The 16212-nt window shown below is 49.4% G+C and overlaps 1 protein-coding gene across 10 annotated transcripts in view; it reads right to left on the minus strand.

Moving 5' to 3' along the window:
* The window catches only part of PHACTR1 (phosphatase and actin regulator 1), a 570997-nt gene that overhangs the window by 103941 nt on the left and 450844 nt on the right, over window positions 1-16212 (minus strand). For all 10 annotated transcript variants that reach the window (XM_086706265.1, XM_086706260.1, XM_086706269.1 and 7 more), the window contains one exon: window positions 8595-8675. In XM_086706265.1, coding sequence (XP_086562391.1) covers window positions 8595-8675 — 81 coding nt within the window. The remainder of the gene's footprint in view (window positions 1-8594; window positions 8676-16212) is intronic.

Genomic DNA, 16212 nt, shown 5'->3' on the forward strand with positions numbered 1-16212 from the left:
GGGTGGGTGATGCTTCCCTTGCCCCCAGACATCCTGTACTTGCCCTGACTGCTGAGTGCCTGAACCCTACTCCCAGGACTGTGGGTTCTGTCAGCCAGGGGAGTCTGGCTTGTCCCTCCTTAGTATTCCCGGTGCCCAGAATGGCACCTGCAATATAACAGGTAATCAACAAGCACACGAAGGAGGAGTACATGTACTGGGGATAGTTGCTCATGGCTGTAATAATAATTTCCGTAATTAATTCCGTAATTTCTGGCTTGGGACGGTGACTTTTTTTTTTTTTTTTTTTGAAAGAACCTTATTACTTAAGGGAATTTTGATCACAACTTCTGCGCATTCTCTTTATTGTTTAAACCACTTTCCAACTGCTAGGGCAAACTCCTCTGTACTGGGCTCGGAGGTGCTAGGAGGGCAATTAGATGTCGCTGATACTGAAGGTAAACCTTCCTTTGATGTCCACACCGCTACTCTACACACAGCTTTCGGAAGATGCCACTTCCACAAGAGGCACGGGGAACATCTCAGGATGTGACACATTAACGGTGCCTGGCAGAGGCTGTGAAAAGCGGTTCCCACAAACTCCGACTTGGGAAGCATACGCACCCGGGTTACCAGAGAAACACGGGACTTAAGAAGGGCTGAGCCTACTACAGTTTGGTCTCCTCTGATCCGCTAGAGAATTTTTATTTTTATTTTTATTTTTTTTCTCTTTTTTTTTTTTTTTTTTTTCAACGTTTATTTATTTTTGGGACAGAGAGACAGAGCATGAACGGGCGAGGGGCAGAGAGAGAGGGAGACACAGAATCGGAAACAGGCTCCAGGCTCTGAGCCATCAGCCCAGAGCCCGACGCGGGGCTTGAACTCACGGACCGTGAGATCGTGACCTGGTTGAAGTCGGACGCCTAACCGACTGCGCCACCCAGGCGCCCCTATTTTTATTTTTAAAATACGAGGACCTTTTAATGTAAATATCAGGCTTTTCTCTCTCTCTCTCTCTTTCTCTCTCTCTGGAATGCCAGACAAGGGAAAACGCAGCCTCTTGCATAAAAGAGTTGTCCATTTCAGGGAGCTTCTGTTTGTGCTTATAATGAAAAATAACACCTTCCACGATGTCGCTCTCACTCAGTGAAGGAAGAGAGCACACTTCGGGGCACTCTATTATGTGCTGGGAAATGTTATCTCTAATTCCCAGCACACAGTGGGCAGCAGAGATGCTCCCAGTCTGTTCTGCTGACGTGCCCCCCCCCCCCGTTCTTCCTTCCTCTCCTTGGGGGGCCCTCTCCTTCCCGGGGTCTCGGCGGGATCCCCGTGGAGACTCCCAGGAGAGCTGCCGTGGTCTGAGCTACCTGCTTACACATTCTGGTGTCCTGTTCCCCCTTAGGGTGTGGATGTGTGTCCCATGCAGGTGCGATGTATCATGCCACAGCAGAGAGGTGGTCTCCCTTCCCTGTCCTGCCCCCCTGACAACTGCCATATACATCCCACGCCCATCCTGTACGGAGAGGGTGACCCTGAGGGAGGACTGAGGTTTCCCGGGAAAATCCACTACAATCGCCACTATTAACCCTAACATTCTTTAATTTTAATTTTTTTTTTTTTTGAGAGAGAGAGAGAGAGAGAGAGAGAGAGAGAGAGAGAGCGCGCGCACGGGGGAGGGACACAGAGAGAAGGAAACACAGAATCCAAAGCAGGCTCCAGTCTCTAAGCTGTCAGCACAGCGCCCGGCGCGGGGGCTCGAACTCCTAAACTGTGAGGTCATGACCTGAGCTGAAGGTGGATGCTTAACCGACTGAGCCACCCAGGTGTCCCGACCCTAACATTCTTTAAATCCCGCATTATGTTTCTTTGCAGAGATTATTTTCAATGGCGCTAACAGCACGACTTACTCAGATCGTCTGACTACCAACTGGCAACATGTTACAACAAAGTTTTTCGGTGTTCCTGTAAATTCCAAACGGAGGACACACTGTCTTAGCAGGGGTTTTAAGAGTGCACGCCCACTGGCCGCGTGCCCTTCCACAAGGTAATAAGTGGCCTCCCCTGCTTCATCTTTATTTTGGAAAAGTAACACTAGGGACACCAGGTGACCTCCTGAGATCCTTCCTAAGTCAGAGAAATATCATCACCACTTTACTAACGGCCAAACCGTTCACTGTTGTCAGGATATGTTTCTCCTTAACACTTAAAAGCCACTATATGCTGGGGCACCTCGGTGGCTCAGTCAGTTAAGTGTCCGACTTGGGCTCAGGTCATGATCTCACATTTTGGGAGTTCGAGCCCCACGCCTGGCTCTGTGCTGACAGCTCAGAGCCTGGAGCCTGTTTCAGATCCTGTGTCTCCCTCTCTCTCTCTCTGCCCCTTCCCCATTTGCGTTCTCTCTCTCTTACTCTCAAAAGTAAATCAACGTTAAAAGTTTTTTTAAAAAGCCACTATATGAAAGTGGAGTATTTAGCACCGATCTACATAAATGTACATAATCTGTTATTGCCTATTTAAATAACTGGCCGTAAAGTTTCATGGACCACAAAGCTGAATAAATAAGGGGGATCAGAGAACTGGGAGGTTCACCAGCAACAGCGAATAAAGCAAATGCTGTGAACCTGGAGAGCCAGCTCCCGGTTGGCACATACTGTTCTCCCAACACACGTTTACTGAACATCAGCTACGTGCCAGGCGCTGTTGGAGGCTCTCGGGCTCCATCCATGAACAAACCAGACAAGACCCGATACCCCGCCTGGTGGAACTTCCATTTCAGTGAGAAGAGACAGATGGCAAAAAGGGTAACACAATAAATAACTTACTTCTAGGGCCCATTTGAAGGTGGTAAGAGACAGAAACTAACAAAAGACAGAACACAGCAGAGCAGGGGCAGGAAACGCAGGACCTAGGGAAGGAGGTGGCCACGTAAAATCTGGTTGGTGCAGGGTAAGCTTCGAGGAGAAGGTGGCATCTAAGCAAAGACCTGAAGAGAGGGGAGCTATGTGGATGGCCATCTGGGGGAAGAGGGTTCCAGGAAAGGGAGTGGCTAATGTCAACCTCGAGGGCTAGAAAGCGAGCCTACAGATGTGTCACCGAGAGGTAGTTATGAGGCGGTACGGCCAGGGAGTTGAGGCAAACTTAGGGGCTGGAGGGCAAATCACAGAGGGCTTTGCACGCTGTCGCAGGAATATGGAATATCTCCTGGTGACATGGGGAGCCACTGCAGGCTCTGAGCAGGGGACGATGTGCTCTGATTTACAGAAAACCAAGAGAGGCAAATGCCCTACAGAGGCTTTAAAAGTAACATACCGAGTCCATTTACAATTTTGTGGAAGTGGGGCAGGAGGGCCAATGTGGGTTTCAGCCACAGAGCACTTAATTTCTCTGTGTCAGTCACCTCCTCCAGAAGTCCTCCATGACTGCACTTGTCTAAATCATGGCTCTACTTGTGACTTTATCTTTTTACCCTGCTGCTTTGTTTTTCTTCATACAGCTTACAACTGCTTGACGATATACCCTATGCGTATTTAATTACTTCCTATTTCTTTTTGTAGAACATAAACTCTGAGAAGGTTAGGATTTTGCTCTTTTGGTGATCGCTGTAGCTCAAGGTCTGGGAGACCACGTGGCACAGAGGGGGCCCTGAGTGCCAATTTGTTGAATAAACCAAGGGGTGTTCCAGGGAGTCTAAGAGAACCCTTAGTTTCTGATTCAAACAGACAGGCCGCAAGGTTGGTAAACAGAGTTAAAAAAATGGGCTACCACGGGCCCCTGGGTGGCTCAGTCGGTTGAGTATCCGACCTCGGCTCAGGTCATGATCCCACAGTTTGTGAGTTCGAGCCTTGCGTCGGGCTCTGTGCTGACAGCTCGGAGCCTGGAGCCTGTTTTGGATTCCGTGTCCCTCTCTCTGCCCCTCCCATGCTCATGCACGCTCTCTCTCTCTCTCCCGAGAATAAATAAACATTTTAAAAAATGAGCTATCAAACTGTAGATTACTTTCCACCATGAGTGGAATGGTAATCGCTCCTCTAATTGCTTACCTTGTGTTCCCCCTCGACCTGCTGCAACCATATTGTGGAAATTTTGGAAAATGGGAGAAAAAGAAAGTATGATTTCACATCCCTACCACACCATGGTTAACAACTAAAGATTTTCTTTTTATGTAGTTTTCCAAGTGTCCTGCCTTCTCACGTGGCCTCCATATACCCAGAGAATAAACCATTTTCTCTGATTTTAAACTTTTAGGTCGGGGGCGCCTGGGTGGTTCAGTTGGCGGAGCGCCGGACTTCGGCTGAGGTCATGACCTCACGGTTCGTGAGTCCCGGCCCCATGTCGGGTTTGCTGTTGTCAGCACCGAGCCCGCTTCAGATGCTCTGCCCTTCCCCCGCTTGCAGTCTTCCAAAAATAAATAAAAAACACTAAAACAAACAAACAAATAAAAAAAAAACCAATCAAACAAAAACAACCAAACAACTTTCTCCGTAAGGACACCTGGGGGGCTTAGCTGGTTAAGTATCTGGCTCTTGGTTTGGGCTCAGGTCACGATCTCACGGTTTGTGAGTTCAAGCCCCGCGTCAGGCTCTGTACTGACAGCCCAGAGCCTGGATCCTGCTTCGGATTCTGGGTCTCCCTCTCTCTCTGCCCCTCCCCCTGCTCACACTCTGTCTCTCTCTCTCTCTCTCTCAAAAATAAAGATAGATAAAAAAAAAAAAAAAATTAGGGGCGCCTGGGTGGCGCAGTCGGTTAAGCGTCCGACTTCAGCCAGGTCACGATCTCGCGATCTCGCGGGATCTCGCGATCTCGCGATCTCGCGGGATTTCGCGATCTCGCGGTCCGTGAGCTCGAGCCCCGCGTCGGGCTCTGGGCTGATGGCTCGGAGCCTGGAGCCTGTTTCCGATTCTGTGTCTCCCTCTCTCTCTGCCCCTCCCCCGTTCATGCTCTGTCTCTGTCCCAAAAATAAAAAAAAAAATTTAAAAAAATTAAACAAAAATTAAATGAAGGATTCCTGACGTCACTCCTGTAGGCATTTGAGATACTTTTCCTTCTTCCACCCAGCTCTCGTTTTGCCGGGTTTGACTTTTTATGCACCAGGTTTGGGATTTTTAACCCGCTAAGCAAAATGCAAAGGATTCTGAGGAGAACCGTCAAGGGTAATAAAACCTCATCGATTCTGAGTCCGCCCTGCCCGCGTCTTGATAAATCTCACGTCCCCACGGGTTACCTTTACACTTTCTACGGACAAGTGGGGTGTTATTAAGCAAAAATCAATAGCGTAAAGAAGGTGGAAGAGGAAAGCGACCCAACTAAGGACAAACGGCTCTCCGTTATCAGCAAGCTCACGCGGACAGAGCGTAGCCGCGGTGTGGGGTGTGGGCAGAGGCCGGCCCTCCTGGGCTCTGCGCGGCCCGATGGGCCGACACGGTCATTTACAAACCAACAGGCCGCTATCGGGGCCCGTGCCTCCCCAGAGGACCCCATCGCGCTGCCAGGTGACCCACGAGTGCCGTGAGCTAACACAGGAGGCAGCACGAGGCGTCACCAGCCAGGCAACATGGAATGCTTGCTCCAAGTCCAGGAAATGCCTCTTGGAAACACACGACTTGGAAAACGAGTGAAGTCCCTTTGCCACTTGCTGTTCCCTCGGGTCGCGGCGATAGAGTCTTATGCGTTCTACCCACCGGGCTCCCAGCTACCGCAAGGTGAGTGATGTCCTAGAGAGGGGAGGGGAACAGGAAGCCCTAAGCGGAGGCGTGAGAGAGGGGCCGGGCGGTCTCGTGTCAGTGCCCCCACACCGTAGGAGGGGTTGGCGGACCCCGCACCGCTAGGTAAGAGGGGGCAGGCATGTTCCTTCCTAACCCTTGCGCCTGCCGACTGAGGGTGTGGCATGTAAAGGGTCTCAGAACCTATAAAGGATGATGACGACCCCTCATGATGGTACGCTAACACTTCTTGAGCATTTACGGGATGACAGCTTATTCTACAGGTTGTTATGGACTGGACTGGATCCCCTCCCCCACCTCCGAAATGCATGCCAAAGCCCAAGCGGTCAATGTGACTGTATTTGGAGAAAGGGCCTTTAAGGAGATAATGAAGGTTAAATGAGGTCACAAGGGTGGGGCCCTAATCCAACAGGGCTGGCGTCCTTCTGTGAAGAGGAAGGGACACCAGGAGCGTGTGAGCAAGAGGAAGGGCCATGTGCGAAGGCAGTCATCCGCAAGCCAAGCAGAGAGACCACTCCAGAAATCAATCCTGCTGACGTCACGATCTCAGACTTCCAGTCTCCAGGTCCGTGAGAAAGCACGTCTCTGTTGCGTAAGCCACTCAGTCTGGGGCGCTCTGTCACGCCCCAACGTGCCTCACAAACCAACGTCCGGGTGCCACCTTCCGTAATCCTCGCTGCCACAACATCATCCCCACGGTCTTCGTCCAATTCAGACAGAAGCCCAGAGAAGGTAAGCAATGCGACTGAGGTTGCACAGCTAGTCAGGAGTGGAACTGGAGTGGGACCAGCCATCTGACGACAGGGCCCACGTCCCTCACAGCTGATATGACACGAGGTAACAAGATTAACACCCGCGGTGACACAAATGGATGCTTCCCTTCAGAAAAAACCCAGAGCAGATACAAGCTTCCGTGTGTTCTGTGTGCAACCGGATTTCTAGTTTTAGTCCCTCTCTTCTTCTCCTCTTCCCTTCATCCAAACGATAAATGCGTTTGCGAGCCTTGTCTCTCTCAAGCACTATCGGAGGCTGGGGGGCCTGGCGGTAAGCCTCTGAGGTCCGTGTTCTCCTGGAGCGTCCACGCTAGCAAGGAAAGGCAGCCAACAACTCAACAGAGGAGCACAGACAGTGACAATGCACAGGCAAACGAGTGGGGAAGCTGTGCTGACAAGTGGAGGCTGAACTGGTCCTTTCCTCCACTAGCAGCTACTGAGCGCACACAACGAAGCAAACGGGAAAACCATCTGAGGCCCCGGCCTCGACGCCACCATTTCTGTCTCTAGAAAACGAGGCTTTGGCTGCAACGACCCATGGCGTCTTTGGTTACGTCAGAAGTTTCTTGGGCAATGCTGACCCTAACCCAGTTATCGGGTGTGATGGGAACAATGAGCGGTACAGTTAAATACATTCTGTTGAGTATTCCTGAAGGTTAACAGGAAGAGAGAGAAGGACTGCGGGAAGGTAGGAGGGAGGGGAAGGGGTCATTTAACTGGATCTGAGCAGGCATTAAAAAAAATTTTTTTTGTTCTTTATTCTTGAGAGAGCGTGCGCACGTGCGTAAGTGGGAGAGGAGCAGACAGAGAGGGAGACACAGAATCCGAAGCGGGCTCCAGGCTCTGAGCTGTCAGCACAGGGCTCGATGTGGGGCTCGAACTCACGAACCGTGAGATCAAGACCTGAGCCGAAGTCAGATGCTTAACCGACTGAGCCACCCAGGCGCCCCAGGATCCCTCTTTAGAGGAGAATATGTGCGTTAATAATCTGGCCCACCGCCTAACACCAGCTTCAAACAGTGATAAGACTTGAAACAATTACTGGTGATTCCTGTATCAAGACTGGAAGATGACAGTTTGTCATTTCACCAAGAGTCTTAACAGGGAGAGTGGAAGGGAAAGAGGCAAAGGAAGCAGAGGACAGGAGGGGAGGGGAGGGGAGGGGAGAGAGAGTAGGCGGGGGGAGGGAGAAGGAGAGAAACCTAATTAAAAACAGCACAGCTCTTTGGGGCGCCTGGGTGGCTCAGTCGGTGAAGCATCCGACTTCAGCTCAGGTCACGATCTCGCGGCCCGTGAGTTCGAGCCCCGCGTCGGGCTCTGTGCTGACAGCTCAGAGCCCGGAGCCTGCTTCCCATTCTGTGTCTCCCTCTCTCTCTGCCCCTCCCCCACATGCATTCTGTGTCTCTCTTTCTCTCAAAAATAAACATTAACAAATTAAAAAAAAAAAAGCAAAGCTGTTAAAAAATAAAAATAAAGAATACTTAATATAAAACCACTGCATACATTTATATTTAAAGATAGTCATTCAATAAGCAAAAGACACACAGTATTTATTCACTGGCAAACACCTGTGGATACATTCACAGAGCATCTGTATTACTGTCAATATTATCATTTGAAATATCTTAGGTGTACGGCCGTATTTTCTAATTTTTGCCACTTTGACCTCTTTTATTGTGGCAAGACAGACTGTCAGTAAAAAAAAAAAAAAATCTGTTAAGGAAATTCTAGATGCCTGTAGGTTTTTAACATTTGTCTTGGGAACCCCTAGTGTCCGAAAGGGCCTCCGCAATTAACTTCACCCCAGCTGTGTGTATTCGAACACCCACAGGCTCCCAACCAGTAACCCGCATCATTCCTGCAGCCACATCATTTTTTCACAGCATCCCGTGGTTTAGTTCCAATGGTGAGAAAAAGGGAGCTTGATTTCTCTCTGCTGATAGAATACTGAGGGCTTTGGAGCGGTCTACAAAATTCTCTTTTCTCTCCAGAACCGTCGGGGGTGTGAGAGGTTCAAATCCTGATAAAGTGATGCAGAAAACGGAACCCAACTCCGAGAAACACGCACACAGATTCCACACGTGGCTTTCTGGGCCCTGTGGAGGGGACCAGTCCCCCTTACCTTTATCATAGATTTCCTTCAGAACCCCTCGTTTTATCAGCTCCTCTCTGCTCTGCCTCATTGATATTTTCCTTTCCAGGGCTACAAGCAAAAACACAGAGAAGCAAAGTGTGGGTCAGTAACAAAGACTTTTTCAGAGGAATCAAATGTTAAGATGTATTAAAAAGTAACATCCGGAGAAGCTTCTGTAAGTTACTGTTTTATTAATGTCGGTTACTGAGACCTGTTAACATTTTTTGACAGGAGAACAAGCATTTCACTCAGATTATTTCGTTTAATCTTCAAAGCAAGCTTCAAACTACTTAAGGGGTAGGCGCTTGTATTTCATTTTATTCCACCCCACTTCACGGCGTTGTCATCTGTAGCACAGAGAAATTCAACAGCTCCTCAGAGCCGCAAGACTACTGAGAAGAAGAGCCAGGATTCAAAGCCAGGAATGCTACCTCCAAGGTCGGCTCAACTTGTGTGTCACAGCGTATCTCCCTGACTCGGGACGTTCCTCGTAGGTGGGATTGCTTCCTTCCTTCCTTCCTTCCTTCCTTCCTTCCTTCCTTCCTTCCTTCCTCCCTCCCTCCCTCCCTCCCTCCTTCCTTTCCTTCTTCCTTCTTTTCTTTTCTTTTTTTTTTAAATTATGTAGATTATATAGATGCCACTGAGGATTTTTTCTTTTCCTTCCCAGCTACTAAAAAAAAAAAAAAAGTTTGAAAATATCTCCTGCAAACTCTCTGGGTTGAAATGGAGGCAGGTGGCAGGGGGACTCCACCCCCACCCCCACGGTACAGATGCCCATCACTCTCCTCTCTTAGGCTCCAAACCCAAGCGGGCAAGCGACCTGTGAGCTGCCCGGTTATGAAATGCACGTGTACCGTGACCCAGCTGCTCATCTGAGCCAAACACTCAGGCAGGTGGGGCTGGAGGAGCGAAGAGGGAGCGTTTCTCTCAGGTCAGTGGGCATGACAGAGGGCAATTCGAGTGAAAACACAGCCCAGGAGTGGAAGGGTGAGTGGCCGCCCAAAGGGCAGGCTTGTGGCTCAAGGCCAGGCTGGGCAGGTCAGGAGAGCCCACAGAAGCGAGCGAGAGAGCCCCCCCCCCCCCCAGCAGCTGGCATCCCTGTTTCTGGGTGAACAGTGGGTAAAGGAGGTGAGACGTTATTTTGTTTGCTTCTGTCACCTTGATACTCTCCACATCCTTTGGACACACAGTTATGGGGGGGCAGTTATAAAATAAGGAAAATTTTATGCAAATTTAGATACAGACGAATTACACAGAGTTCAGTAGAATTTAGTCCAAAGAATATGAGTAAACGCTAGAAAGCAAGCAAGGAAACGGGGACTGTGATGCTTTCACCTACGAGCTGTGTGACCTTGGTCAAGTCACTTTGCCTCTCTGAGAAAACACGGACACCTCAGCCCCAGCTTCTCCGATTTAATAGGTCCAGGGTAGGACCTGAAGACCTATATTGGACTAAAAAGCTCACTGGGTTATTCGGTCATATCAGGGTTGAAAATCCCTTTTTTATAGATTTGGGGACTTACTATTTTTAAAATATCCTAACGTTCTCTTCACGTCTAGTGAATTCAGGGATATGAGACAAGAGAAAAAAACACCAGGTTAGACTGCACTCGCGTGTAGCTTACTGAGAACAGGTTAATGATAACATGGAAACGTAGAAATATATACCCCCCGAAGTGAGGGCAGGAGGGCTGTACGGAGGTCACGCCACAAAGGTGGGTGAAGGAGTCACCGGAGGAGGGCTTGTTTTGGGGGCTGGAGTTTTAGGACTCGTATCGGACGGCACGATGAGCTGGCAGGAGGGTAGAGAGACGTCCTCTGTGCCCAAGAGGAACCTCCGGAGAAGGGAGAGACAACTGCGGGCGGCTAGGTTAGGAAGTTCCGCCTGCTTTTAAGCCAAGATTTGCTAGTGGTGCAGTGGGAAAAGACTGGATAGGCCACGTGAAGCAGGGTTTTTAAGCAAGGACTTTGTGAAAAGATCCTCTGGGTGACGTGAAGCCGTGCGGGAGGCACGCAGGAAGGGGTGCTTGGCCCGTCCTATACTGAGCCACAAATTGAACAGATTTCTTTGAAACAAAATGAGGCTTCCCGGGGGCTTTTCCCAGCGGAAGGACCTGACGCCCAGCGTTAAAGGAAGTATCTGCAGCAAGGTGGGCAAAGAGATGGGCTTGGCGAACTGCGGTGGCACTTTCCGTAGAATGCGGGTGCTCCCAGGCCAACCACGCGGACCTCGGCTGTCACGCGTGCTCATTCAAGGACGACAGACCCCTGCCCGTGGCGAAAGGCGCTCTGCCAGGGGCTGGAGACGATGGTGACCGAAGGGACGGTCCTTCCTTCCACAGAGTTGGCAGACTAAGATGTGGTTCAGACGGTCATCAGATAGTATCACCTAATGTAGGGTTACAAATTGAGGGGAGTCCTGTTTAAAGAAAGGGACACGTCCTGCCCGACGTGTGGTCGACAGCCTCCCTCATTGGGCCATGAGAAAAGGCTTTTCTGAGGAAGAGACCCACAGGCTGAATTTGTTATCTTGGCAAAGGGCAGTCACGTAGGGGCTGAGGGGAACACTCCAGACATACAGCAAGCTGGGCACTGCCCCCCCCCCCCCCATGGAGGAATCATGCCACCATTGGTGGAGAGAAAGCAACCCATGTTACTGCAGCCACCAGCACAGATAGAGGACTCGAGATGTAGACAGAGGGATGGGGGGGGGGGGCGGGGGTGCTGGGCCACGCAGGGCCTCACGGACCATGTTATTCTAAGGACAACGGGAACAAACGGTCAGAGTTGGGTATCTGAAAGATCAATGCCCACGTCGATGTGGGAAGCGGGTTGGAGGGAGGCCAGTTCTAGGGGATCACCTCGTCTAGGCAGGAGATGACGGTCACTTGCACCAGAACGCTGGTGACGGAGAGGCAGGCAAAGGGTGCATTCGAGTCACGGGAAGGGGGCAACGTTGCCTCGGCATCACGCGGAGGATGGGAAGGAAAGAGAGGGGTCCGGGGCGACTGCTTGGTTCCTGACGTGCATAGCTGAATGGACGCTGCTGTTGATCGCTCGGGTGGGGGACACAGGATGAGAAGCAGGGTGGTAGGGAAGATGGCGATCCCAACGTTGGCCATGCCCAAGAGGTGATATGAAGGACGTGCCGGGGAAACGTGCCCGGATACTTTCTAAAACAAGGATGGGAGGTTAACTGAGACTGACGTATACTGGCATGGACTATGGTGGACTCTTTTCAGTGCTGCTCACACTCTTCCACGGAGATGCTCCTAATGGCAAAGCAGTAATGCCAGGGGCTCCGAGGGCAGGACTGAAGCTGGCTGTCCCCCAAAGGTGCCATTTCTTGACTACACTGAGTCTGTCCTTAAGAACTAAGGTGGAGCTCACGGAACAGATCTGCTCGTATTTAAACAATACATCCCCCTCCCCTCCCCAGCCAGTTTCCAAGTTTAATTGACATTCTGGCAAGAGATGGCTTATTCATCCTTTGGGTCTGTCCATTTCCCGGGACAGGACGCTGTGCCCACAGGGGATACCAAGATCATTTTGAGAAGGGCGGCGGGTCATGTTATTTAAGTTAATCCCCACCACAATCCTCTGAAATAGGTCCCACTTTTCAGGGGGACCTGAGTCCCAGTAAAATTAACTTGCTCAGGGGGTGCCTGGGTGGCTCAGTCGGTTAAGGTCATGAGACTTCGGCTGAGGTCATGATCACGTGGGTCGTGGGTTTGAGCCCCACTTTGGGCTCTGTGCCGACAGCTCAGAGCCTGGAGCCTGCTTCGGATTCTGTGTCTCCCTCTCCCTCTCCGCAGCTCACACTGTCTCTCTCTGTCTCCCAAAAATAAATAAACATTAAAAAAATGTAAAGGTAAACTTTTAAGAGCATTTTTCTAAAGCTCTAACCAGCAGAACCAAAATAGAAAAAGCAGGCATCTAAGTCCACCCCCCCTCCCCCTCCAAAATGAAAATTCAGCTCACATAGCGGCAATGCAACTCCATGGATCTTTAGAAAAGAACCACTTTTCTGGGCGGTAAGTGGACCACACCGTAACAGGCTTTCGAGGTGGTCCTGTGGCAAGTGAAACATCAAACACAAAATCGCATGAGCCAGTGAACATGCAAAAACCAGCACAGGGACACCTGGGCTAAAATTCTGTGCCCAACCAGACACACAGCCTGAAGGGGGACAGGACGGAAGTTACCAACAAAGAGTCAGTTGAGGAGATCCAAATACACAGAAAGAACTTTCCAGTACCCTTCTTGCCTGAAAGGAACAGAAGAGGGACTTCTCAATTACTGTGCCAAAAATTACCCCAAATGGCTCCCGCAAAACCGTCATCGAAGGTTAGCATATCCAAGAAAGACTTCCAAAGCCTGCCATCAAATTCAGCCTTAATAGCAAAGATGCAGAAAACCTTGAAAGGCAGAACTCTTGCATGTTTATCACCATCTATTAATCATGCCCTTTTACTTTCTGTATCTTCCTTTCCTTCCCTTCCCTCCCCTTTCTTCCTTCCTCCCTTCCCCCCTTCCCTTCTATTTGAATGCACTCCACACACAATGCTACATTAGTATCAGATAACTCTTGGGGTCCTGCCGATTCTGGAGAGACCATCTCTTCCAGGACTAGCCAACTCCCACAGACAGTACCTGACTAGCCTGTGTGAACATACCTTCCACGTGCAAACCAACCAACCCAGAGCCCACACCCCCAACTACCTCCTTTAGGGGGCTCTTACTACGCAGGCCACTTCCCCCTGCCCTAATCACCCCAGGCCCTGGTACCAGACAACTGGGGACGGTCCCTGTGCCCCAGAGCCTGCTGAAATTATTCAAACCAGCCAGGTAAGCTTGCTTATTACACTGACCATTCTCTCCTGTGGGAAATACACCAAAGTCTCTTGCCCACATTTTTCTCCCACTCTTTCTGCCTCCTGACCCACCCCGGTGCTTCTCCGCAAGGCCCCCCATCACACGGCCCTTTCTCTTGGGCTTTGTGAGTGTGGCAAACCCTATTTTCAATGGCAGCTGTCTTCCGACCTGCTGGCCTCACCACATGTTAAATAACAATAACAACCTACATCTCAAAACACACCTATCCTGGGGCGCCTGGGTAGCTCAGTCGGTTGGGTGCCTGACATCTGATTTCCGCCCAGGTCATGATCTCACGGGTCCGTGAGTTCAAGCCCCGCATCGGGCTCTGTGGGATTCTCAATCTCTCTCCGTCTCTCTCTCCCTCTCTCTGCCCCTCCCCTGCACGTGCTCTCGCTCTCCCTCTCAAATAAAGCAAAAACAAACAAAAAAAACCCCACACCTGTCCTTGCTCTGGCTTGTAAACAAAGGAAAAACTAGGCTTTACACTCCAACCTCTTGTTCTGAAGTCTGCGCCCATTTAAGCAAATGCTTTAGAAATGCAGAGCCTGGTGAAGAGCTCCTTGGCAGTAAATTCCAACGAAGCCCAGAGACCGACCCTAACAACAGGAGTGGTTCCAGTCTAAGTGCTCTGGTGAGTTCTTCTTCCCAGACAGCACTGGGGTCTGTGCCATAGTTAACCAGAAGCTGGCTCTCCAGCACCCCGCTTTGTGTATTCTCTTAGCCTCCCTATCCATATGATGTACGCTAAGCCCAGGATCCATCCCATGCTTCCCTGACATCAATGAACTTCAAACAGACATCTTGATCTCGGCTGGACTGCTCTCCCTACGGAATGGCCAGATTGGAAGAATCTGTTAAAAATAACTTTTTATTTTGTGCATGTGTGCGCACACACACATACAGTAAAATACCAGATCGCGAGTAACTCGTTCTGCAAGGTTCCGCAAGACGAGCAAACATTTCTAATAGGTTTTAACTTGATAAACGAGCGATGTCTTGCAATATGAGTAGTACATGACATTGAATGGCACATGATCACAACTGAGCCAATGGTTCTTCTCTCTCTCTCACTGAGGGATTGTGGGTGGTCATCTCCCATGCTCGGATGCTCGGTCTCAGGCCATGGCGTTTGGCAGAAATCAGTGATTTTTCAGGACGTTGGAAGGTGCCCACAATGGGCACAAGTGTATTTTTGTCACTTCAAAGCACCTAAAGACAGTCCTTTGCTTTTCCAGACAAGACGAAGGCGAGGAATAAGCTGTGCTTCATTCTAGGTCGTTGGAAAGGCTTCTTGTTACAAGTTGCATGAGAAGAAAAGGATTCCATTGAGCTGATGGGTAGCAGTAATTCTGTTAGTAATAGCGAAAGTCATCCTACACCATAACCCTCCTCTCTTGTCTCCCTCACACCAGCCACGAAGGTTTTCAAAGATAAGTGCAGGTTAATTTATTTTTCTTTATATTTTGTATTTTCTTTATGGTTCTGTATCATATCACAGTATTGTGATCAGTTTTATGTGAATATTTTTGGGCTGTGGAACGAATCATCTGAGCCTCCATTATTTCTTATGGGGAAATTCGCTTTGATACACAGGTCCTTTGGATTACAAACATGTTTCCAGAATGAATTATGCTCGCAAACCAAGGTTTTACTGCATGTGCTTATGTTTCTTCATTGACAAAAATATTTTTCACAGTAAATGATTTAAGAAATATAGTGAAAAGAAAGTCCTTTTTTCACCACCCCTCCTTCCTTGGATAGAACTCCCCAAATCTGCCCTCCTTTGCCCTCTATTTCTCTGTCTCTTCTTTCCTCCCTCCTTCCCACACACTCCTCCTCCCCCATATATAAACATAGTTTTTAAAAACATAAACGAGGGGCGCCTGGGTGGCGCAGTCGGTTAAGCGTCCAACTTCAGCTCAGGTCACGATCTCGCGGTCCGTGAGTTCGAACCCCGCGTCGGGCTCTGGGCTGATGGCTCAGAGCCTGGAGCCTGTTTCTGATTCTGTGTCTCCCTCTCTCTCTGACCCTCCCCCATTCATGCTCTGTCTCTCTCTGTCTCAAAAATAAATAAACGTTAAAAAAATTTTTTTTTAATAAATAAATAAATAAATAAAACATAAACGAGATCGTTCCGCTCGTATCACCTTACAATTCTTTCTTCCCTCTCATTTATCAATATGCTTTAGAGATCTCCCCATCAGTACACACAGAAGCACCTCATTCTCTTTGAATGACTCCAGCACCATAATTTATTTACCCATCTGCAACCGATGGAAATTTAAGTCCGTTTCAAATTTGGGGCGCACAAACATTGGTACCATAAACCTGTTTTTTTCCAGGATGCGTGGGAACAGGTGGAAGAATTTTGTAGAACACGTCGCTAGATGGACGATTTCTGGGCAGTACATCCTTTACGTGCTCCCAGTACCGAGGGAAGAAAAACACTTATGTTTCATAACTTTTAAGTACCACTTTTTTATTAAAAAAAAAAAGAAGAAGAAGAAGCAGGGCCAGTGGTGGGGAAGCAATATTGATGCTGGAACAGATTATTTGCTTCTCCTCAGAGTATCAAGGCAAGGACTTGTTGAGATTGTCCTCTAGGATAATCCATCTCTGTTGAATTCTCCGCTCAACTGCCTTTAAATTACATTCCGGAGGAGCTAGAAATTTCAAGTGGGATAAACAATCGAGCAATGAGGCAATCTGCAGTAGTCTCCACAGACTC

This window comes from Puma concolor, chromosome B2 (genome assembly GCF_028749965.1).
Source record: "Puma concolor isolate L17-30 chromosome B2, mPumCon1.1.hap2, whole genome shotgun sequence".
Lineage (NCBI taxonomy): Eukaryota > Metazoa > Chordata > Mammalia > Carnivora > Felidae > Puma > Puma concolor.